Genomic DNA, 24205 nt, shown 5'->3' on the forward strand with positions numbered 1-24205 from the left:
GAGCACAATTGTGTGGTAGTGGTGGGGGTGGGATTAGTTAAATAGAGGTTAAACATTTAAGAAAGAGAGAGACTTTACTGTCAGGTTGTTTTTCCTAGTTCTTTGGAAAGATTCTGGGCCAGGAAGGGAGTTTGTCTGGGGATGTGAGGACTGAGAGCAGAAAAGCAGATTTTCTGGAGAAGCTGGCATGGGGGTCTGCTGCCTGTTGATGAGCCTCACATTGGTATCTGTAGCCAAGAGCTCTGGTCCTGCATACACAACTGCTTCCTGGAAACCACTGTTTGCACCTCCTCTCGGCTCCTGAAATGTAGCCTGTCAAGCTAAACTTCTTATTCCGCTAGCCTTTCAAATTCAGTCTTCTGCCAGTTTTCCTCCTTTTGGGAGACAGCTCTGCCTTTCAGTTTGATTTTTTTTTCTCTTTTTCTGACCACTCGATCCCAAAGTTCATCCTGCTCTCCCAAATCTCTTCAATCCATCCGTGCCTTTCCATTCTCACTGCTGCCACCCTACTCCATGCCATAATCTTGACTCACTTGAACTAATGCGTGTGCCTGCCTACTATCGCTCCACTTAACATTGTTGTACTCAGACATCTTTCCTAAAATGTAGGTGAGAGCATTAGTTTCTTCCTTAAAACTCTTGAGTAGTTCCCTACTGACCGTAGAATGACCCCTAACATGGTTTAGGGAGATCCCTTGACATCACCTCATTTCATCTCTTCTCATCCCCTCTTTGCTACCCCCTCCTGCCTGCCCACCCCACACACTTATTTGTAGGCCTACAAAACTAGTTTCAAGTGTGAATTTTCTTGTTTCAATAAATAACTTTTTTTTATGATACATTAGCTCTTGAATGTTTCCTTTAGTTTGCCAATTTCATTTTTTTCCCAAAAAGATATTGATATCTGATATGGACATTGTTCTTAAAGTTTTTTTGTGAAAGATAACTTTAGAATCCTATGAGTATGTATGTATATGTACAATATTCAACATTTCCTCATGTTTGTAAATTTCTTATCATTAAGTTCTTTATTAGAGTTATTATAGATTCCATACATATATATACATGGAGATATACCTGTCCATGGCCTCATTGCACAGAATATCTAAGGTTTAAAGGGACTCTAAATCTATTATTGTTTCATTCTGTCATCTAATAGATTTTCTATTTAAGTAATATCCTTGTTGTATTTGGGCTTCCCTCATAGCTCAGTTGGTAAAGAATCCACCTACAATGCAGGAGACCCCGGTTCAATTCCTGGGTCAGGAAGATCCTCTGGAGAAGGGATAGGCTACCCAATCCAGTATTCTTGGGCTTTCCTTGTGGCTCAGCTGGTAAAGAATCTGCCTGCAATGTGGGAGACCTGGGTTCGATCCCTGGGTTGGGAAGATCCCCTGGAGAAGGGAAAGGCTACCCACTCCAGTATTCTGGCCTGGAGAGTTCCATGGACTGTATAGTCCATGGGGTTGCAAAGAGTTCGACACGACTGAGCGACTTTCACTCACACTTCTTGTATTTGCTGCCAAAAAAATCCATTTAAACAAAGCAGCCACAGAGAAAGGAGAGAGTGAGTGAACAAGAGTATGCTGTCCCAGAGGGCAGTGTAGTAGGAACAGATTTGGAGATCTGACAGGGGCCTCTAGTACTGGTGTTGGTTGAGAACTTTTCTTCAAATGGTATGTGTGAATACAACATGTACAAGTGAAGCAGTTCTGAGGAGGGGCGGGCTGAGTGTGACATGGATAAAGGAGAAGGGAGTCTGTGTCACAGAGAAGGGTGGAGTCATAGCTCTGCTTCATCAGAGTAGCCCAGAAAGCAGAGGGTCAATGGGACATGTAGAGGGAGGGGTGCTAGTTAAACACTGTGGGGGAGGAACTGGTGAAAAGAACTGAGAAGCTAGGGAAAGAACTTGGGATGAATTTTAATACCACAGAAGGTTCACTCGGTTCTCACTTCCTTAGATAAGGGATAAGGCTCAGACCCCTGAAGCTCATCTTCCCATAGGGCAGATATCAATTAGACTGCGAGGATTTCCATGCCAATTGACTGAGAGAGTTGGCAGGTGTGACTAATGAATCCTTTTTTATACTAAGGATTAAGACTGGAAGAAGCAGCCTCTAAATGACGGGCTTATAGAGTCCCCATCCCAGTTCTCTCATTTGCACTTCATCCTGCTGTCAGAATTCCTAAGTGGGTTATAAGTTCTGTTCCTGCTTTGTGACTATTTCCACTAGAACCTTATCCTCAGGACAAGATTCAGGCATCAACATGAAGTGTATCCTATTAACCTTGCTGATGATAACTGGTGAGTGACTAAAGGTATCTCTGTCTTGTTTGATTGGGCCTCAACTAGGAGATAAGGCTATAGAGCTCCGTTGGGAGGGAGAGCTGATGGACCAGAAACAGGAAAGTTTGGGAAATATGTCATCTACCAGTCATTTTCTGTGCAGGCTATGCAGAAGCTTTTTAGTTTGATGTACCATCACTTGTTGATTTTTGCTTTTGTTGCTTGTATTGTTACTGTCGTATCAAAAGCATTGTTAAGACCCATGTTAACATGGGTCTTTTCTTCCCTATGTTTCCTTCTAGGAACTTTATGGTATCCCATTTACAATAGCATCAAAAACATAAAATACCTAGGAATAAATTTAACAAAGGAAGTGAAAGATCTGTACAATGAAAACTATAAGACTTTGCAGAAAGAAGTTAAAGAAGACATAAACAAAATTGAGATATCTCATGTTCATGGCAGAGAAGGCAATGGCACCCCACTCCAGTACTCTTGCCTGGAAAATCCCATGGATGGAGGAGCCTGGTGGGCTGCAGTCCATGGGGTTGCTACGAGTAGGACATGACTGAGCAACTTCACTTTCACTTTTCACTTTCATGCATTGGAGAAGAAAATGGCAACCCACTCCAGTGTTCTTGCCTGGACAATCCCAGGGACAGAGGAACCTGGTGGGCTGCCATCTATGGGGTCGCAGAGTCGGACATGACTGAAGCAACTTAGCAGCAGCAGCAGCATGTTCATGGATTGAAAGAATTAATGTTGTTAAAATTTCCATACTACCCCAAACCATCTATAGATTCAATGAAACCTCCATCGAAATTCCAATGACATTTTTCACAGAAATAAAAGAGCAGTCCTAAAATTTATATGGAATCACAAAAGACCTCAAATAGCCAAAGTAATCCTGAGAACAAAGCCAGAAGCATCACACTTCAAACTATACCACAAAACTATAGTAATTAGAACATTGTGGTATTGGCAAAAAAATAGAAACATAGAGCAATGAAATAGAATAGAGAGCCTAGAAATAAATGCTTATATATTCAATCAATTGATATTTGACAAAGAAGACAAGAACACTTTATGAAGAAGTGATGGTTTCTTCAATAAATAGTGTTGGGAAAACTGAATAACCACATGCAGAAAACTGAAATGGAAAACCTGTCTTACACCACTCACAAAAATTAACTCAAAATGAATTAAATACTTAAACAAAAGACCCGAATCTTTGAGATTCCTAGAAGAAAACATAGGAAAGAGCTCCTAATTGATTTTCAAATGTTGAACCAGTCCTGCACACATAGCAGAAATCCCACATGGTCTTAGAGCATGTATGTTTTTTATACATTGTTGAATTAGATTTGACTAATGTTTTGTTGAGGATTTTTGATCATGAGAAGGTCTTTTTTTTTTTTTTTGTAGTTTTCTTGTAATGACTTTGTTTTTGGTATCAAGATAATGCTGGCCTCATAGAATAATTTAGGAAATATTCCCTCCGCTTCTATCTTCTGAAAAAGATCGCAGAGAATTGGTGTAATTTCTTACTTCAATGTTTGGTAGAATTCATGAGTCAACTCATCTGGGCCTAATGCTTTCTCTTTTGGAAGGTTATTGTTTAATCGATATCTTTAATAGATATATCTTTCCTTTTCTCCTTTGCTTTTCGCTTCTCTTCTTTTTACAGCTATTTGTAAGGCCTCCCCAGACAGCCATTTTGCTTTTTTGCATTTCTTTTCCATGGGGATGGTCTTGATCCCTGTCTCCTGTACAATGTGGTGAACCTCAGTCCATAGTTCATCAGGCACTCTATCAGATTTAGTCCCTTAAAGCTATTTCTCACTTCCACTGTATAATTGCAAGGGATTTGATTTAGGTCATACCTGAATGGTCTAGTGGTTTTCCCTACTTTCTTCAATTTAAGTCTGAATTTGGCAATAAAGAGTTCATGATCTGAGCCACAGTCAGCTGCCGGTCTTGTTTTTGTGACTGTATAGAGCTTCTCCATCTTTGGCTGCAAAGAATATAATCAATCTGATTTCGGTGTTGACCATCTGGTGATGTCCATGTGTAGAGTTTTCTCTTGTGTTTTTGGAAGAGGGTGTTTGCTATGACAGGTGCGTTCTCTTGGCAAAATTCTATTAGTCTTTGCCCTGCTTCATTTCATATTCCAAGGCCAAATTTGCCTGTTACTCCAGGTGTTTCTTGACTTCCTACTTTTGCATTCCAGTCCACTATAATGTAAAGGACAATAGCAAGAAGAGATAAGAAAGCCTTCCTCAGCGATCAATGAAAAGATATAGAAGAAAACAACAGAATGGGAAGGACTAGAGGTCTCTTCAAGAAATTAGAAATACCAAGGGAACATTTCATGCAAAGATGGGCTTGATAAAGGATGAAATGGTATGGACCTAACAGAAGCAGAAGATATTAAGAAGAGGTGGCAAGAATACACAGAAGAACCAAACAAAAAGATCTTCATGACCCAGAAAATCATGACGGTGTGATCACTCACCTAGAGCCAGACATCCTGGAATGTGAAGTCAAGTGCCTTAGAAAGCATCACTATGAACAAAGCTAGTAGAGATGATGGAATTCCAGTTGAGCTCTTTCAAATCCTGAAAGATGATGCTGTGAAAGTGCTGCACTCAATATGCCAGCAAATTTGGAAAACTCAGCAGTGGCCACAGGACTGGAAAAGGTCAGTTTTCATTCCAATCCCAAAGAAAGGCAACTCCAAAGAAAACTCAAACTACTGTACAATTGCACTCATCTCACACGCTAGTAAAGTAATGCTCAAAATTCTCCAAGCCAGGCTTCAGCAATACGTGAACTGTGAACTTCCACATGTCCAAGCTGGTTTTAGAAAAGGCAGAGGAACCAGAGATCAAATTGCCAACATCCACTGGATCATCGAAAAAGCAAGAGAGTTCCAGAAAAACATCTATTTCTGCTTTATTGACTATGCCAAAGCCTTTGACTATATGGATCACAATAAACTGTGGAAAATTCTGAAAGAGATGAGAATACCAGACCACCTGACCTGCCTCTTGAGAAATCTATATGCAGGTCAGGAAGGAACAGTTAGAACTGGACATGGAACAACAGATTGGTTCCAAATAGGAAAAGGAGTATGTCAAGGCTGTAATTGTCACCCTTATTTAACTTCTATGCAGAGTACATAATGAGAGACGCTGGACTGGAAGAAGCACAAGCTAGAATCAAGATTGCCAGGAGAAATATCAATAACCTCAGATATGCAGATGACACCACCCTTATGGCAGAAAGTGAAGAGGAACTAAAAAGCCTCTTGATGAAAGTGAAAGAGGAGAGTGAAAAAGTTGGCTTAAAGCTCAACATTCAGAAAACGAAGATCAAGGCATCCGGTCCCATCACTTTATGACAAATAGATGGGGAAACAGTGGAAACAGTGTCAGACTTTATTTTTTTGGGCTCCAAAATCACTGTAGATGGTGACTACAGCCATGAAATTAAACGACGCTTACTCCTTGGAAGGAAAGTTATGGCCAACCTAGATAGCATATTGAAAAGCAGAGACATTACTTTGCCAACAAAGGTCCATCTAGTCAAGGCTATGGTTTTTCCAGTGGTCATGTATGCATGTGAGAGTTGGACTGTGAAGAAGGCTGAGCGCCGAAGAAGTGATGCTTTGGAACTGTGGTGTTGGAGAAGATTCTTGAGACTCCCTTGGACTGCAAAGAGATCCAACCAGTCCATTCTGAAGGAGATCAGTCCTGGGTGTTCTTTGGAAGGAATGATGCTAAAACTGAAACTCCAGTACTTTGGCCACCTCATGTGAAGAGTTGACTCATTGGAAAAGACTCTGATGCTGGGAGGGATTGGGGGCAGGAGGAGAAGGGGACGACGGAGCATGAGATGGCTGGATGGCATCACCAACTTGATGGACGTGGGTTTGAGTGAACTCCGGGAGTTGGTGATGGACAGGGAGGCCTGGCGTGCTGCAATTCATGGGGTCGCGGGGAGTCAGACAGGACTGAGCGACTGAACTGAACTGAATAGATATAGACATATTTAGATTGTCTATTTCTTCTTGTGTTTTGGCAGAGTATATCTTAGACAGAATTCATCTAGGTTTTCATGTTTGTAGGCAAAGAATTGTTTATAGTATTCCTTAATAGTCCTTTTGGACTTCCAGGTGGTACAGTGGTAAAGAATCCACATGATGATGCTGGAGACATGGGAGATGTTGGTTTGATCCCTGGGTCAAGAATCTCCCCTAGAGTAGGAAATGGCAACCCACTCCTGTATTCTCGCTTAGAAAATTCGGTGGACAGAGAAGTGTGGTAGCTACAGTTCATGGGGTTGCAAAGACTCAGACATGACCCAGCATTCTCGCTAACAAGAGATGATCTGGATTCAGGATAGATTGTGGGAGTTAAATAAGAATTAGATTTATGTGCTGGAATTAGAACATTGCCTATGCAAGTGTTTTGCCACTTTTTGACCATAAGAACTCCTCTTAGTCTTATTAATAAAACATGATGTATTAACATCATATATCTTGAGAGTCCCTTGGACTGCAAGGAGATCAAACCAGTCAATCCCAAAGGAAATCAACCCTGAATATTCATTGGAAGGACCAATGCTGAAGCTGAAGCTCCAATATTTTGGCCACCTGATGCAAAGAGCTGACTCAGTGGAAAAGACCCTGATGCTGGAAAGACTACAGGATAAGATGGTTAGATATTATTACCGACACAACAAACATGAATCTGTGCAAACTCCAGGAGGCAGTGAAGGACAGGGAAACCTGGTGTGCTTCAGTCTATGGGGTTGCAGAGTCAGACACGACTTAGTGACTGAACAACAACATTAACATCATAAAAAGATTCAAAGTATTTTAAGACTAAAAGGTGTTCTTATGCTAAAAAAAGTTGCGAAGCAGGTGGCGCTAGTGGTAAAGAATCCACCTGCCAATGCAGGAGATGCAAGAGACGCCGGTCTGATCTCTGGGTTGGGAAGATGCCCTGGAGTAGGAAATGGCAACGCACTGCAGTATTCTTGCCTGGAGAATCCCATGGACAGAGGAGCCTGGTGGGCAACAGTCCATGGGGTTGCAGAGAGTCAGATATTACTGAAACAACTAAGCATGGATTCATGCATGCATGGCAGAAACCAATTAGTATTCAACAGATTTAAAAAATGCATGCATGTATATATTTGGACAGAAGTATACATGTCTGTATATATAATATTAGCCTTTAGTGATGATGCTTGTTTCATATATGAATCCATAAAATCCTTGCATTAATTTCAGAGCCTTCCTGTGGCCCCTTGCATGCAAAGTGAGTTTTACTCTAATCTGTCATTAATTCATTTATATAATACCTATGTATTGAGTTTATACTGTGTGCTGGGCATTATGCTGAATGCTTGGGGATATTGCATAAATCATTGTTCTTTTACTACTTATTAGATGAAAACCCATAGACCAGTAATATAAATTGATATAGCAAGAGAAACCCCAGTTGGAACATAGATTTTTTAAAAAAAGAAATAGTTTTATATTTTCCTGTTTCCTTTCCTGAACTGGAAAAAGCAATATTTGACCTAACTTGTTGAACCCACTAACCAGATGCCACCAAGAACACCACCAAGAGTTTTTTTAAGTGAGGTTTTTTTAACTTTATGCAGTAGGGACAACACACTCCAGAGAACCTCATGTGTCCCAGTACAGGGAACTTGGGAGGAGCATCTTAAATGGTTTGATGGATAATTTGGAAGATGGAGTTAGAGAAATGGAGTCAGTTCAGAATTCGGTGTTGTCAAGAAGGAACATTCTGACTCTAATTAGGGTATCCTAACCCTAGTTGACTAGACTATCCGTCTAATCAAGGCTATGGTTTTTCCAGTGGTCATGTATGGACGTGAGAGTTGGACTGTGAAGAAAGCTGAGCACCAAAGAATTGATGCTTTTGAACTGTGGTATTGGAGAAGACTCTTGAGAGTCCCTTGGACTGCAAGGAGATCCAACCAGTCCATTCTGAAGGAGATCAGCCCTGGGATTTCTTTGGAAGGAATGATGCTAAAGCTGAAACTCCAGTACTTTGGCCACCTCATGCGAAGAGTTGACTCATTGGAAAAGATTCTGATGCTGGGAGGGATTGGGGGCAGGAGGAGAAGGGGATGACAGAGGATGAGATGGCTGGATGGCATCACTGACTTGATGGCTGTGAGTCTGAGTGAACTCCCGGAGTTGGTGATGGACAGGGAGGCCTGGCGTGCTGCGATTCATGGGGTCGCAAAGAGTTGGACATGACTGAGTGACTGAACTGAACTGAACTGAACCCTAATTGGGTACTTCAAATGTTTTAATTAGTAGGTAAGAGGATTAAATTAGGGTTGGAGCTGTCACTGATAAAGAAGTAGCAATAATGCAAAAAAAGGGTGATATCAGTCAGTATCCAATGTTTAGTTGTTTGGTAGGTAATGGAGAGGCTTTGTCTGTATCTTTTTCTGAGTATTAGTTTGCAATTTATCAGTATAAAAATATTCTTGAAACTGCCATAGTGTAAAATAACATTTATTGAACACACATTATATGCATTATTTGCCAAACATTCTTTCAAGTGATTTACATACATTAATGCATTCAATTTTCACAGCAATCTTAGGAGAGAAGTTCGTTTGTGATTTCAGTGTACAAATAAGGAGATTAAGATACAGAGATCTACCTAATTTGTACAAGTTCCTACTACTGGTATGGATAGAGCTAGAATTTGAATCAGATAATCTGTTTCCAGAGAATAAGTACTGACCTATATTTACATGCCCATCTGTTCAGAATATCTCTCCCTATATTTTCATGCCAGAATTAAAGTTTTAATTTTGGTTAACTAATGAACTTATTGCTGTTGGAGTCACACTGACTGGTCTCTGAGCATCCCTGCAGTGTGCTGGTAGGAAAAGTCAGGGAGCTGCAGGACAGGCTGCGTGACTGTGACTGTGGATTCAACCAAGAAGGCTTAAGCCTTTGGGAGATTGGAAATGAGCTAAGTCATCCTGGGAAACTGCAGACAGGGCGAAGAAAAGCGGGAGATCGTGTGGAGGAGAAGGATGTACATGGGATTTGGAATCAGGTAGACTGAAATTGGGATGCTTGAACAAACCATCATTTACTAGTTGTATGACCTTAAGTATATTTCCTAAGGTTAAGTTCTTACTTTGTAAAATAATATAAAATGTATCCACTTTATCTTGTTTCCTGTGAAAATTAAAAAAAAATTTTAAGTACTTAAAGTGCTTAGTGGGGCTGCATAGGTGGTTCAGTGGTAAATAATCCACTTGCCAGTATAAGAGACCTGGGTTCAATCCCTGGTTTGGGAAGATACCCTGGAGGAGGAAGTGGTAACCCATTCTAGTATTCTTACAGAGAGGCCTTGTGGGCTACAGTCCATGGGATCTCAAAAGAGTCGGACACAACTGAGTGATGAAACAACAATAACAAAGTGCTTAGTACAGTGTTTGTACAGTGTGCGATTCTAGTACCATGAAGTGAAAAGTGAAAAACTGGAGTAGGTTGCCATTTCCTTTGCCAGGAGTACTTCCTGAACAAGGAATTGAACCCATGTCCCTAACACTGACAGGTAGATTCTTTACCACTAAACCACCTGGGAAATCCCACTAAGTACTTTGAGTTCAGTTCAGTCACTCAGTGGTGTCCGACTCTTTGCGACCCCATGAACCACAGCACGCCAGGCCTCTCTGTCCATCACCAACTCCTGGAGTCCACCTAAACCCATGTCTATTGAGTCAGTGATGCCATCCAACCATCTCATCCTCTGTTGTCCCCTTCTCCTCCTGTCCTCAATCTTTCCCAGCATCAGGGTCTTTTCAAATGAGTCAGCTCTTCGCATCAGGTGGCCAAAGTATTGGAGTTTCAGCTTCAATATCAGTCCTACCAATGAACACCCAGGACTGATCTGATCTCCTATAGGATGGACTGGTTGGATCTCCTGCAGTCCAAGGGACTCTCAAGAGTCTTCTCCAATACCACAGTTCAAAACCATCCATTTTTCGGTGCTCAGCTTTCTTTATAGTCCAAGTCTTACATCCATACATGTCCACTGGAAAAACCATAGCCTTGACTAGACGGACCTTTGTTGACAAAGTAATGTCTCTGCTTTTTAATATGCTATCTAGGTTGGTCATAACTTGCTTTCCAAGGAGTAAGTGTCTTTTATTTTCATGGATGCAGTCATCATCTGCAGTGGTTTTGGAGCCCAAAGAAATAAAGTCTGACACTGTTTCCACTATTTCCCCATCTATTTCCCATGAAGTGATGGGACCGGATGCCATGATCTTAGTTTTCTGCATGTTGAGCTTTAAGCCAACTTTTTCACTCTCCTCTCTCACTTTCATCAAGAGGCTCTTTAGTTCTTCACTTTCTGCCATAAGGGTGGTGTCATCTGCATATCTGAGGTTATTGATATTTCTCCCTGCAATCTTGATTCCAGCTTGTGCTTCTTCCAGCCCAGCGTTTCTCATGATGTACTCTGCATATAAGTTAAATAAGCAGGGTGACAATATGGAGCCTTGACATACTCCTTTTCCTATTTGGAACCAGTCTGTTGTTCCATGTCCAGTTCTAACTGTTGTTTCTTGACCTACATACATGTTTCTCAAGAGGCAGGTCAGCTGGTCTGGTATTCCCATCTCTTTCAGAATTTTCCACAGTTTATTGTGATCCACACAGTCAAAGGCTTTGGCATAGTCAATAAAGCAGAAATAGATGTTTTTCTGGAACTCTCCTGCTTTTTCGATGATCCAGTGGATGTTGGCAATTTGATCTCTGGTTCCTCTGCCTTTTCTAAAACCAGCTTGGACATCTGGAAGTTCACAGTTCATGTATTGCTGAAGCCTGGCTTGGAGAATTTTGAGTATTATTTTACTAGCATGTGAGATGAGTGCAATTGTACAGTAGTTTGAGCTTTCTTTGGCATTGCCTTTCTTTGGGATTGGAATGAAAACTGACCTTTTCCAGTCCTGTGGGCACTGCTGAGTTTTCCAAATTTGCTGTCATATTGAGTGCAGCACTTTACAGCATCATCTTTCAGGATTTGAAATAGCTCAACTGGAATTCCATCACCTCCACTAGCTTTGTTCGTAGTGATGCTTCCTAAGGCCCAATTGACTTCACATTCCAGGATGTCTGGCTCTAGGTGTGTGATCATACTATCATGAGTATCTGGGTCGTGAAGATCTTTTTGGTACAGTTCTGTGTATTCTTGCCACCTCTTCTTAATATCTTCTGCTTCTGTTAAGTCCATACCATTTCTGTCCTTTATTGAGCCCATCTTTGCATGAAATGTTCCTTTGGTATCTCTAATTTTCTTGAAGAGATCTCTAGTCTTTCCCATTCTGTTGTTTTCTTCTATTTCTTTGCATTGATCGCTGAGGAAGGCTTTCTTACCTCTCCTTGCTATTCTTTGGAACTCTGCATTCAAATGGGTATATCTCTCCTTTTCTTCTTTGCTTTTGGCTTCTCTTCATTTCACAGCTATTTGTAAGGCCTCCTCAGCCATTTTGCTTTTATGTATTTCTTTTCTTTGGGGATGGTCTTGATTCCTATCTCCTGTACAATGTCATGAACCTCTGTCCCTAGTTCTTCAGGCACTCTGTCCATCAGATCTAGTCCCTTAAATCTATTTCTCACTTCCAGTATATAGTCATAAGGGATTTGATTTAGGTCATACCTGAATGGTCTAGTGGTTTTCTCCACTTTCTTCAATTGAAGTCTGAATTTGGCAATAAGGAGTTCATGATCTGAGCCACAGTCAGCGCCTGGTCTTGTTTTTGCTGACTGTATAGAACTTCTTCATCTTTGGTTGCAAAGAATATAATCAATCTGATTTTGGTGTCAACCATCTGGTGATGTCCATGTGTAGCATCTTCTCGTGTTGTTGGAAGAGGGTGTTTGCTATGACTAGTAGGTTCTCTTGGCAGAACTCTATTAAGTCTTTGCCCTGCTTCATTCTGTACTCCAAGGCCAAATTTGCCTGTTACTCCAGGTGTTTCTTGACTTCCTACTTTTGCATTCCAGACCCCTATAATGAACAGGACATCTTTTTTGGGTATTAGTTCTAGAAGGTCTTGTAGGTCTTCATAGAACTGTTCAACTTCACCTTCTTCAGCATTACTGGTCAGGGCATACATAGACTTGGATTATGTGATATTAAATGGTTTGCCTTGGAAACGAACAGATCATTCTGTCGTTTTTGAGATTGCATTTTAGATACTTTAAAAATACATTTTTAAAAATTTTCACAGGAAATAAAAAGGTGAAGTGGATGCAGTTTATATTATTTTACAAAGTAAGAACTTAACCTCAGGAAATTTACTTAAAGTCATATAACTAGTAAATGATGGTTGTTTCAAGGATTCTGACTTCAGTCTATCTGAGTCCAATACCCGTATATGTCCTTCTCCTCTGCATTATCTCCCTGCTTCTCTTTAGAAGGAAATGGCAGCTCACTCCAGTGTTCTTGCCTGGGAAATCCCAGGGACAGAGGAGCCTGGTGGGCTACAGTCCATGGGGTCACAAAAGAGTCGGACATCACTGAGCGACTAAGCAGCAATAACAAAGTGCTTGGTACAGTCTTTGTACAGTATGGGACTCAGTACCATAGGGTAGGCTAAGTGATCAATGTGGTAAATATTGATACTATCTGACACTGGTGTCTTAAAATCTCCATAACCATGCCAGTTCCCTTTAACCAGCTGTGTTATATCCCAGTGATTCTTCTCTTTGTGTGTTTCAGGTGTTATTTCAGTTTTTGTTGAAGATACTGCAGACCTAAACAATCTTTTCTATTTATTATATCTGAAATCCAGTTACAAGTCCTGTATGGGGACTCTGATTGCTCCTCAGTGGGTGATAACGGCAGCACACTGCTTCTTACCGTAAGTGGTGGGGAATGTTCTACTCTATTAAGGCTTCCAGGCTGAGGCTCAACACTCCTGTGGAAATTGTATAGAACTTGTGCTAGTCAGGAATTCTTAATGATTTGATGGTAAAGGGGAGCTCAAGTACACAGATAAAATTTAACTACACGTTCTTATGTTTAACATGTCCAGAAAGGAAACAGTTTTATGGTATAGAACAATATTTCATATACACATAAAAATAAACCTGCACATTGTTCTTAACATTTTTAAGATTCATCCAAAACTGTTAGATGTGACTGTATTTCATTTTTAATTGCTGTATAATTTTTCAATGTGAATGTCACACAGTTTGGTTCATTCTTTTCTTGATAGATGTTTCAGTTATTTCTAGCATTCTGCTATTTTGAAGTATTACTGTAAACATACTTGTACCATGTACCTTAGAACTTTTTCTTGTGTATGTATCTGTGAGAGATATTCTGTATCTATATATGTATTGGTATCACAACATATTGGTTTGTATCTGTAAGTACACCTCTTGGTATATAAATAGAATATATAATAAGGAGTGGAATTTCTTGGTTGTAGAGCTTGCAAATGTTTATCTTTACACACCCTCCAGCAATTTATGAGTTCTTCCAACATTGGGTATTGTCAAGCTCTTTAATTTTTTTGCTGATGAAGTGTCAATTATCTTAATTGTGTTACTTTGACTAGTAGTGATGATCAACATCCTTCCTCCCCCTCCCCCTCTTCCTTCTCCTGACAATAATGTATCTTTTGGGAAATACTCTTTTTTGTCTTTCGAACATCTTGTGTATTGTAAAAATACTGCTTCATAGGATTTCTATAAGTGCTCTAGATATTAGTCATTTGTCAGTTATACATGTTGAAAATATCTTCCACTCTGTGGCTTTATCTTCTCTTTACAGTGTATTTTCATGCATAAAAGTTCTTAATGTCAAAAAAAAAGGAAATATATAAATAAATAAATATTTATAAATAATAAATAATATATATATATATATATAAATTAGAAACCCACATGGTACTTTGCAACTAATGTTTAAGACATATATACAAACATATAAAGCATGCAAGCTTTCAATGAAAAAATAAGTGATTCATTAATGTAAAAAGAGTTCTTAACTTCAGTATAATTAAATTTAAAACTTGAATTAGTCTTTATTTGTGGTTATTGATCATTGTGCCCAGTTGAAAATATCTTTTATGATCATAAGCAGAAATATATTCCTTTACATTTACTTCTAAAGATTTTAAAGCTTTGACTTTAATATTTAAATTTTTTGTATAATTTGGAATTGATTTTTGTGAATGATGTGAAGTAGGGATCCAATTTTATTTTTTTTAACGTATTAAGCAAAATATCCAAATATCATTTGTAAGTAGTCCCTTCTTTCCCCACTGATCTATAGTATCTGTTTGTCGTCTATCAAATTTCCATCTGTACATGGGTCTGTTTCTGGGCTGTCATTGCTGTTCCATTGGTTTATTTAGTATAGGCCACAGTGCCTTAATAATTATGACTTTATCATAATTTGTGATGTGTGATGTGGTTGGCCAGCCATCTTATTCTTCATCAGGAATGCTTAGGAATTCTTTTACATAAATTTAAAAATCAACTTGTTGCATTCTATGAAAAATTCTGTTGGGATTTATTTGGAAGTGCTTTGACTTTTTATATCAGTTGGATGGTAATATCACTAATTATTAAAGAAATGCAAATCAAAACCCCAATGAGATATCACTCATACCTGTCAGAATGGTAATGATGAAAAAAGATACAAATAACAAATGTTGGAGAGGATGTGGAGCCAAGAGGACTCATACACTATTCGTGGGAATGTAAATTGGTGTGCCAGTGTGGAAAACATCATGGAGTTTCTTAAAATACTAAAAATAAAACTGTAACATGATCCAGCAATTCCATTCCTGGGCAAATATCCAGAAAAAATGAAAAGAGTAATTAAAAAAGATACATGCACCCCCGATGTTCATAGAAGCATGATTTACAGTAGCCAAGATACGGAAGCAACCCAAGCGTCCATCAACAGTTGAATGGATAAAGAAATTGTGATTATATATATATATATATATATATATATGTATATATGTCTCCACATATATATATTCAATGAGAAGTTACTGAGGCATAAACAGAAGGAATTCTGCCATTTGCAGCAACATGGATGGACCTAGAGAATATTATGCTTAGTCAAATAAGTCAGAGAAAGACAAATATGATTTGACTTAAATGTGGAATCTAAAAAATAATACATGAGTGTATACACAAAACAGAAACAGACTCCCAGATATAGAAAACAAGCTGGGATTTACCAGAGGGGGAACAGATGGAGGAAGGGGGAAAGTAGGTGTATGGGATTAACAGATACAGACTACTGTGTTTGAAATGCATATGCAACAAGGATATATTGTATAGAATAGGGAGTTACAGCCATTACCTTTTAATGACTATGAATGGAGAATAATCTGTAAAAATACTGAATCACTATCTTGTACACTTGAAACTAATATAATATTGTAAATCAAATATACTTCAATAAAAAGAAATAAAATAGAATTTCCACTTGATTAAATCTTCCATTTGTAAGTTTAGAATTTTGGGAGTGAATTTTCTAAATTTTCCCAAATTAAAAAAATGTTTTGATAAGGGAAACTTCTTCCACTGTTGGTTGATGGGGATGTGAATTGGTACAGCCATAATAGAAGGCAGCATGGAGGATCCTTAAAAGATTAAAAGTAGAGTTACCATATGACCTAGCAATCCTACTCCTGGGCATATATCCAAAAGACAAAAACTCTAATTCTAAAAGATTTATGCACCCCATTGTTCATAGCAGCATTATTTATTGTACAATAATCAAGATATGGAAGCAACCTAAATGTCCAGTGACAGATGAATAGATAAAGATGTGGTATAGCGATATAAAACGGAATATTCAGTTCAGTTCAGTCACTCAGTCATGTCCGACTCTTTGCAACCCCATGAATCGCAGCACTCCAGGCCTCCCTGTCCATCACCAACTCCCGGAGTTCACTCAAACTCATGTTCATCGAGTAGGTGATGCCATCCAGCCATCTCATCCTCTGTCATTCCCTTCTCCTCCTGCCCCCAATCCCTCCCAGCATCAGTCTTTTCTAATGAGTCAACTCTTCGCATGAGGTGGCCAAAGTATTGGAGTTTCATACTCAGCCATAAAAAAGAATGAAATAATGCCATTTGCAGCAACATGGATGGATCTAGAGATTATCATACTAAGTGAAGTAAGACAAAGACAGAGATCATATGATATCGCTTATTGTGGATTCTAAAAAAATATTACAAATGAACTTATATAAAAAACAGAAATAGATCCACAGACGTAGAAAACAAACTTATGGTTACCAAAGGGGAAATGTAAGGAGGGATAAATGAGGAGTTTTGGATGAACAGATACACACTACTGTTTTGTGGTCTGAGAATGTGATCTATGTGATACTGATTCTTTGAAAATCATTGAGACTTAGTTTTGGGACTAGTATGGAGTCAATTTTTATAAATGTTTCTTGTGTGCTTGAAAGAAAGTGTACTCTCTAATTTTATGGGTGAAAGTTTTATGTATGTTCAGTATATCTAGTATATCAAACTTTTAAATTATGTAGTTCAAATCTTCTATATCCTTTCTAATTTTTTTTTTTTTTTGCTTGAAACCAGGAAATGAGAGGATTGTGTTGAAATTATTCCTCTGTGTTAGTAGACTGGTCAAAATAGTTCTATGAATTTATATTTATTACTTTTTGTTTTTTAAAAATATATTTTAGGCTATTTTATTTAGTATCTATAAATTTAGGTACATTTATAAATTTAGGTACTTGGTACATTACTGGTAAAATCAAACCTGTTATTATATGTCATTTCTTTCTCTCATACAGTTAATATGTTTTATCTTAAAACCTATCTTTGTCAGCTTTTAATACACCAACCCTGGTTTTCTTTTGGTTACTGTTCTCCTGGTATATCATGTTTACATCTTTTCTTTTCCACCTTTCTGTATCCTTTTGATTTAAGCATGTATCTTAATTTATATATAGCAGGACTTAAAAAAAATGTAATACCATAATTTGTCTTTTAATTGGTGAATTTAGGCCATTTGTGGTTATTTTGATTATTGCTATGTTTATATTTGCTCTTTACCTATTTTGAATTTCTACTGTACTTTGTTTGGGTAAAAATACTTTTGCTTTCTTGTTAGATTAGTAATTTAGATAACTTTTAAATTGTCCTTTTTTTTCTATTCTTTCAGTTATTACTTTGTAAATTTTAATGGCTTCCCTGGTGGCTCAGCTGGTAAAGAATCCACTTGCAATGCCAGACACCTGGGTTCGATCCCTGGGTTGGGAAAATCCCTTGGAGAAGGGAACTGCTACCCACTGTAGTATTCTGGCTTGGAGAATTCCATGGACTGTATAGTCCATGGGGTCACAAAGAGCAGGACATGTCTGACTTTCACTTTCACTTTTCAAATTTTAATATGAATATTTAATAAAGTCTTAAGTTAAACAATATCCTGATGTTCATCCTAAACTTTTCAGTTACTTTCCACTCATATTTCTCAGAGGCACCTACGCTTCTGGTACTTTTTCACCATAATTTAGTTTTCTGAAACATTATTTATTTTATTTTTGGTTGTGCTGGGTCTTTGTTGGGGCAAGTGGGCTTTCTCTAGTTGCGGTGAATGGAGGCCACTCTTTGTTGCAGTGCGCGGTTTCTCATTGTGGAGCGTGGGCTCTAGAGCACAGTGGTTGTGGTGTACGGGCTCAGTTGTCCCGCGGCATGTGCGATCTTCCCAGACCCGGGACCACACTGGTGTCTCTTGCATGGTCAGACGGATTCTTTACCACTGAGCCATCAGGAAAGCCCTCCTCCATGCCATAGAGTTGTTTTAAGCTGAAATTCACTTACCATAATTTGCCCAAGAATCATCTGTTTACTTATGAATTTTCTTCAATATAAGTAGACTTTTAATTATAAATATATTTTATGATGCTGTTGTTGTTCAGTTGCAAAGTTGTGTCTGACTCTTTGTAATCCCATGGACTGCAGCATGCCAAGCTCCCCTGTCCTTCACTATTTTCTGGAGTTTGCTCAAACTCCATGTCCATTAAGTCAGGATGCTATCTAACCATCTCATCCTCTGCCGTCCCCTTCTCCTTTTGCATTCAGTCTTTCCCAGCATGAGGGTCTTTTCCAGTGACTTGACTCTTTGCGTCAGGTGGCCAAAGTATTGGAGCTTCAGCTTCAGCATCAGCCCTTCCAATGGATATTCAGGATTGATTTCCTTTAGGATTGACTAGTTTGATCTCCTTGCAGTCCAAGGCACTCTCAAGAGTCTTCTCCAGCACCACAGTTTTATCTTATAAACTCCCAACAGAGTGACAAGAATAGATTGAGGCAAATTATACTGCTGTTAGGAGACAAATAAATTTAGCATTTGAGATTGCAGCAGAAAAGTGGTGTTCAGTACCGATATGGTATTTATTTCACTGTTATGGTTGGAGAGACCCCTGAGTGGGAGACTCAGGGGCCTCAGAGAAGTGTCCTGTTCTAAATTTAGAATCTTGAGCCATGTTAGTGAGTGGATTTCAACTGGATCTCAGTGGAACATCCAGTATTTTTGACTCTTATTCTTGTAAAGGACCATCAGAAAACCCTGTAAACAGTGAATTTTTGACTGAGATGAGTAGAGCATAGCATATTTGGATGATCCTCCCTAGCTTTAAAATATTTCAACTCTCTAAGCTGTTAATTATTTCGTTTGTACAATCTCATATTTCTTGTTTACCCCTAACACCCAAAGAAGTCCACTTAAAGAAACTACTTTCAGAGAAACCTTGATTATCCACTTGTACACTTCTTTCAGCTATTTCTGGGTGTCAGATTTAAGCTTCTCCCTGGAAATATGCTAAAATTGGAGACCAAGCTATTGTGTGCTTAAGTCCTGGAGGTACCATTCACATTATAGTCTGGGTTAATGGCAACCATAAAGAAGGCTGAGTGCTGAAGAATTGATGCTTTCAAACTGTGGTGTTGGAAAAGACTCTTGAGAGTCCCTTGGACAGCAAGGAGATCAAACCAGTCAATCCTAAAGGAAATCAACCCTGAATATTCATGAAAAGGACTAATGCTGAAGCTGAAGCTCTAATACTTTGGCCACCTGATGCGAAGAGCTGACTCATTAGAAAAGACCCTGATGCTGGGAAAGACTGAGGGCAGGAGAAGGGGGTGACAGAAAATGAGATGGTTGTATGGCATCATCAACTCAATAGACATGAGTTGGAGCAAATTCTGTGGGAGACAGTGAAGGATAGGGAAGCCTGGCATGCTGCGGTGCCTGGGGTTGCAAAGGGTTGGACATGACCGAGTAACTGAACAACAACAATAGCAACCCACTATGTTTTATGGCAGACAACCTACCTGACCACAGTGGCAGCTACGCATAAAGGTTTAGATGGACAAAGATGAGAGGAGCTTAAATGGATTACTATGGAAGGAAAGTGCACATGACTGTGTGTGTGTGAGGGAGATAGAAAGAAAGAGAGAGAGATTAGCCTTGTGATATGTGATATGTGATAGTAGATAGTATCAACCTTTTTTCTCTCCATTTTCCAGAGATCTCCAGGTTATCTTAACTGGTGGAGCCACCACTTTTCAAGAGTTAATTGGGGAGATTCTGCCTTATGAGGAGGTCATCATTCACCCAAACTTCACCTTCACTTCTCCTAAAAATGATCTTATGCTGATAAAGTTGTCTGTACCTCTCACCTTCTTCTCTACCAGCATGTTTCAGTTGCCTGTTTCCAATTCAAGTGACATTGCAGATTGCTTGGTTTACACCTGGGTGGAGGATAAAAGATCTTTTGGTGAGTGATTGTCAAAAAAGAATAGTTAGCTGTATTCTTGGATATGTTCACATCTTCAGGATCTCTGAGGAGTCAGGGGAAGGAATTGGAACTAATTTTTAAGCATCCAGTTGTAATGGGAGAAATAGAGCAATGGTGTCAGCTCTTTAGAATAGAAGGGGTCATCTCCTTTAGGGCTTTGGGAATCTAATCCTAAATCAATGTGTTGCATGTATGTATCACATTGGTACACACAGCAGAGGGCTGAGGCTCAGGGATTTATGTTTGAGTTTTGGTTCTGCCATTTATTATATGATTACTGAAAGATCCTTTAACTTCTCTGAATCTTAATTTGCAAATTGATGAAAATCATATTTTTCCTTTACCTGCCTATCAGTGATATGGTTATCACTTACAACAATGATAGATGCTACCATTTGTTGAACACTAATTATGTCCCAGGCACTAAGCATCCTATATGTATTATTCAGTCATCATCATATATCATGTAGATCAGTTTTCTTAGGATTTATATCTTATAAATGAGGAAACTGAGACTCAGGGAGGTTAACTAGTTGTCCAAAGTCATAAACTTCATGATGGCAGAGCTTGGATTCAGATATTGTTTGGAGTGTCTTGGTTGGTACCACACCTTGATGCTGATCATCTTTCAAAGATGATAAATAAACAGGAGGACATGTTTAATCCATGTTCTTTCTCTGTAGTCTATTCTAACTGAAAAGAAGCCCTGAAGGAGAGGGAGGCAAAATACCTTATGAAAATGAAAAGAGGAATGAAAGTCTCCTTTATTTATTATGCTTAGGAAATAGAAGAGGTTACCTGCAAAGCTTCATGACTGAACTGAGTACTGATTTGGTCTGCAGAACATTACTGCATAAAAAGTTCTTTGAAGACGTGTTCTGTGTGGGACACTTAAGAAAAAACACAGATGAGTGCCAGGTAACCTTTCTCATTTCATTTGCCCATAAGCTCAGTCTCTGTTCTTTGTCTTTGTGTCTCTGTTACTTCTCATCCTTCATGAGGGTCTATATTTTGCAGACAGACTGAGAGCTCAGAGAGTAAAGGGCTGAAGAATGATGACTCTGTCTCCTCCATCCTATGTGAGAGATGAGAGAAATAGATTGTTGAGGAGTGTAAGGCTGTCTTCCAGTTATCATTTTGAAATTTCTGTCCAGGGATGAGTGGGAGGTAGCAGTGGTTAATGCAGTGGAAAGCTTTCACACTATTGTATCCCAGGTCCTTTTGCATGGCAGATATAGTGGCCTTTGCTTTTGTTCAAGAGTTGACAAATTTCCAGGTGGGAAGGAAGTTCTGATCCCCTCTGTTCTGTCTGGCAGGTGACCACAGCTGCACCAGCCACATGTGGCAATAAATTACAAGGAATTATGTCTTGGACAACTGGATGTTTTCTGACAGATCATTCTGCTGTCTTCACTAACATCTACAGCCACATTCCATGGATCAAGAGCATTATTTCTACATAAGCTGATTCGCAACTCCATTGACACCCTCCCTACATCCCAGCTGATCCATGGAAATGACTTTCTGTATCTTAGTCCCAATTTTTCCTAGGATCTATGCTTGCATGGAGTGTCAAGAGAAATCACTGATGACTCCTGGGTGTTGACATTTCTCTAGTTTCTTTAACTACTTCTTTGCTTATTCCCAGCTCACAAACAAGTGTTTATAACATTGAAAACAGGATGCTGGTCTCAAGAAGTGTAGTCCTACCAACTCAGATACTTCTGTTAAAATACTGCCTGTTTTATGCTAAGAACACAGAAGACAAGTGGATATGAGGAACAATAACTACTAGGAGTCTGTTTGGGCATGATGCAAACCACATACCTGAGCAGTAATTTGCTGAAATTAGTTAGATGATTTAGTAATTCTTCTAGTGACCAAATGCCTCCTGGGTGAGTGAGTGAGAGACAAAGAGAGTGTATGTGTGTATGGGTGTTATAGTTAATGTTTCCATTACCTACTTAAAAGATCTGTGAAATCAAAATTTTTTGAGGTTTGCTGAGGCCACCCATAGGTCAGTGTAATTTTGGAATATGGGTTTATATGAATTTTGTAATTCATATTACAAATATCAAGGATTTCATAAGTGGTTGGATTGTTTTTTTCCCCAATATATTTTCCTTCCAATACATTTTCCTTTCTTACAGGGAAATGCAATAGTAAAATTCATGAGGATTTTGGCTGAGAGATTTTATTCATGACCCTGAATGCATTCTCTAGGCCATGCATATATTTGTGAGCACACGCTTTTATTCTCAAGCACACCCAAAAGACACTTGTTTGTCGTTCCACAAATATATTCTCCACATATCAAGTTTCATTAATCCATGATAGAGTAAACTGATTTTGATCTAAAATCTGCTAATTTTTATATAAAATACTGAGTGATCAAGAAATTTTAGTATCTGAAATGTAAAACACATTTTTATTTTGTCCAGTGTAGTGAAATATTGGGATTCTTTTGTTCAAACTGCTGATTGATATAAATTGCTTACTTTCACAAAGCTTCTCAAAATCAAAGCCATTATTCCTTTTAAGACTATCATGGTGATCAGAGATAATGTGTTAAGTGCTAAGTATATTGGAATGCATAGGAGGGATTCAGGAATTGGCAACAGTTAGTAATTTTAACAGTTTCCAACTGTTTCATTTTTTGTTGCCTACTTAATTCCTACTCCAAGTTGTTAAGAGATATTCTCTGTCCTTCCAGGATATGCCAGATGGTATATTGTCCTCAGCCATTTGAGCTAGTTGCAACCTGAACTTTTCATTGGCATGATTTTCCTAACAACCTACCTGTACTTCTGTCCTCCTTTTCCTGGCCTCATTCTTACAGTTCTCAATGTCTTTATCCCATTGCAGTTGTTCTAGATTGAATCAGGCCCTCTACTTGCAAGCCTGTCTTATTGATTGGGTCACCAGTACTTCAACCATTGGGCATTTTTGCTTCTTCATATCTTCTGACTTTGGATTTTCCTGGTATGAATTGCCTTCTTTCTATCTCACCTTGCTCTCCAATGTAAAAAGGAAGGGTAAATCATTGCCTGTATCTATCTATTTATCTATCTATGAATGTGCTTCCTTGGTGGCTCAGATGGTAAAGAATCTACTGCAATGGGGAAGGTCCAGGTTTGATTCCTGGGTCAGAAAGATCCTCTAGAGAAGGAAATGGCAACCCACTTCAGTATTCTTGCCTGGAAAAACCCATGGGCAGAGAAGCCTGGTGGGCTACAGTCGGGGTCACAAAGAGTCAGACACAACTGAGAGACTAACACATGAATGGACAGTTAATCAATCTACTAATTTGTGGAGAGTGTGAATACCTTTCTACTTATCCGGTCAATTTCTTCTAAACTCAATTCTGTATATGAAAGAAAGTGAAAGTGTTAGTCACATTCCTGTCTCACTCTTTGCAAGGCTATGGACTGTAGCCCATCAGGCTCCTCTGTCCTTAGGATTCTCCAGGCAAGAATACTAGAGTGGGTTCAGAAGACTGAACCCAGATCTCCCATATCACAGGCAGATTCTTTACCATCTGAGCCATCAAGGAAGCCCCAATCTTGCATATGGTTGCAAAGCCTTTTCATTTCTGTCCCACATTTAACTTGGTTTATCAGTAACTTCAGGTAGCCTCTACCCTGTTTTCCCTCACGTCCACCTCCCTCTCCTGACATATCCACCAATCACTGTTGTATTCCCTTTCTGGTTCCTTTTTCTCTTTCCATGGATTGGGGTTAATATCCCATACCCTTCTCTTTAGCTCACGTCCATTGCACTGAAATGGACCCCTGATACAAAACAGCAGATTTCAGTGTGGTAAGTGAAGAACACAACAAAAATGGAAACATGAAGGATGGCCTGGTCAGGCGGCTGGGTCTCCTCTGCAGTGTGGAGGAGAACTATCTTGTCTCCAGCCTTCTGATTCAATCATGTCTGATCTTTAGCTCATGAGAGAGATCACCTTTCATGGGTCTATAACTTATAAATTATTTCAAAGATCCTTTCTAAACTCATGTGTAAATG

General features: G+C 39.1%; 1 protein-coding gene across 1 annotated transcript; it reads left to right on the forward strand.

Moving 5' to 3' along the window:
• The first annotated feature begins 1794 nt into the window (after window positions 1–1794).
• LOC615237 (serine protease 58) lies at window positions 1795–21785 on the forward strand. The gene is made up of 5 exons (XM_024991196.2): window positions 1795–2305; window positions 13090–13231; window positions 19908–20158; window positions 20961–21097; window positions 21496–21785. Exons 1-5 carry the CDS (start codon window positions 2269–2271, stop codon window positions 21640–21642), a joined length of 714 nt encoding a protein of 237 aa, XP_024846964.1. The 5' UTR covers window positions 1795–2268; the 3' UTR covers window positions 21643–21785.
• The last annotated feature ends 2420 nt before the right edge of the window (window positions 21786–24205 follow it).

The sequence above is a fragment of the Bos taurus genome, chromosome 4 (assembly GCF_002263795.3).
Source record: "Bos taurus isolate L1 Dominette 01449 registration number 42190680 breed Hereford chromosome 4, ARS-UCD2.0, whole genome shotgun sequence".
Classification (NCBI taxonomy): Eukaryota; Metazoa; Chordata; class Mammalia; order Artiodactyla; family Bovidae; genus Bos; species Bos taurus.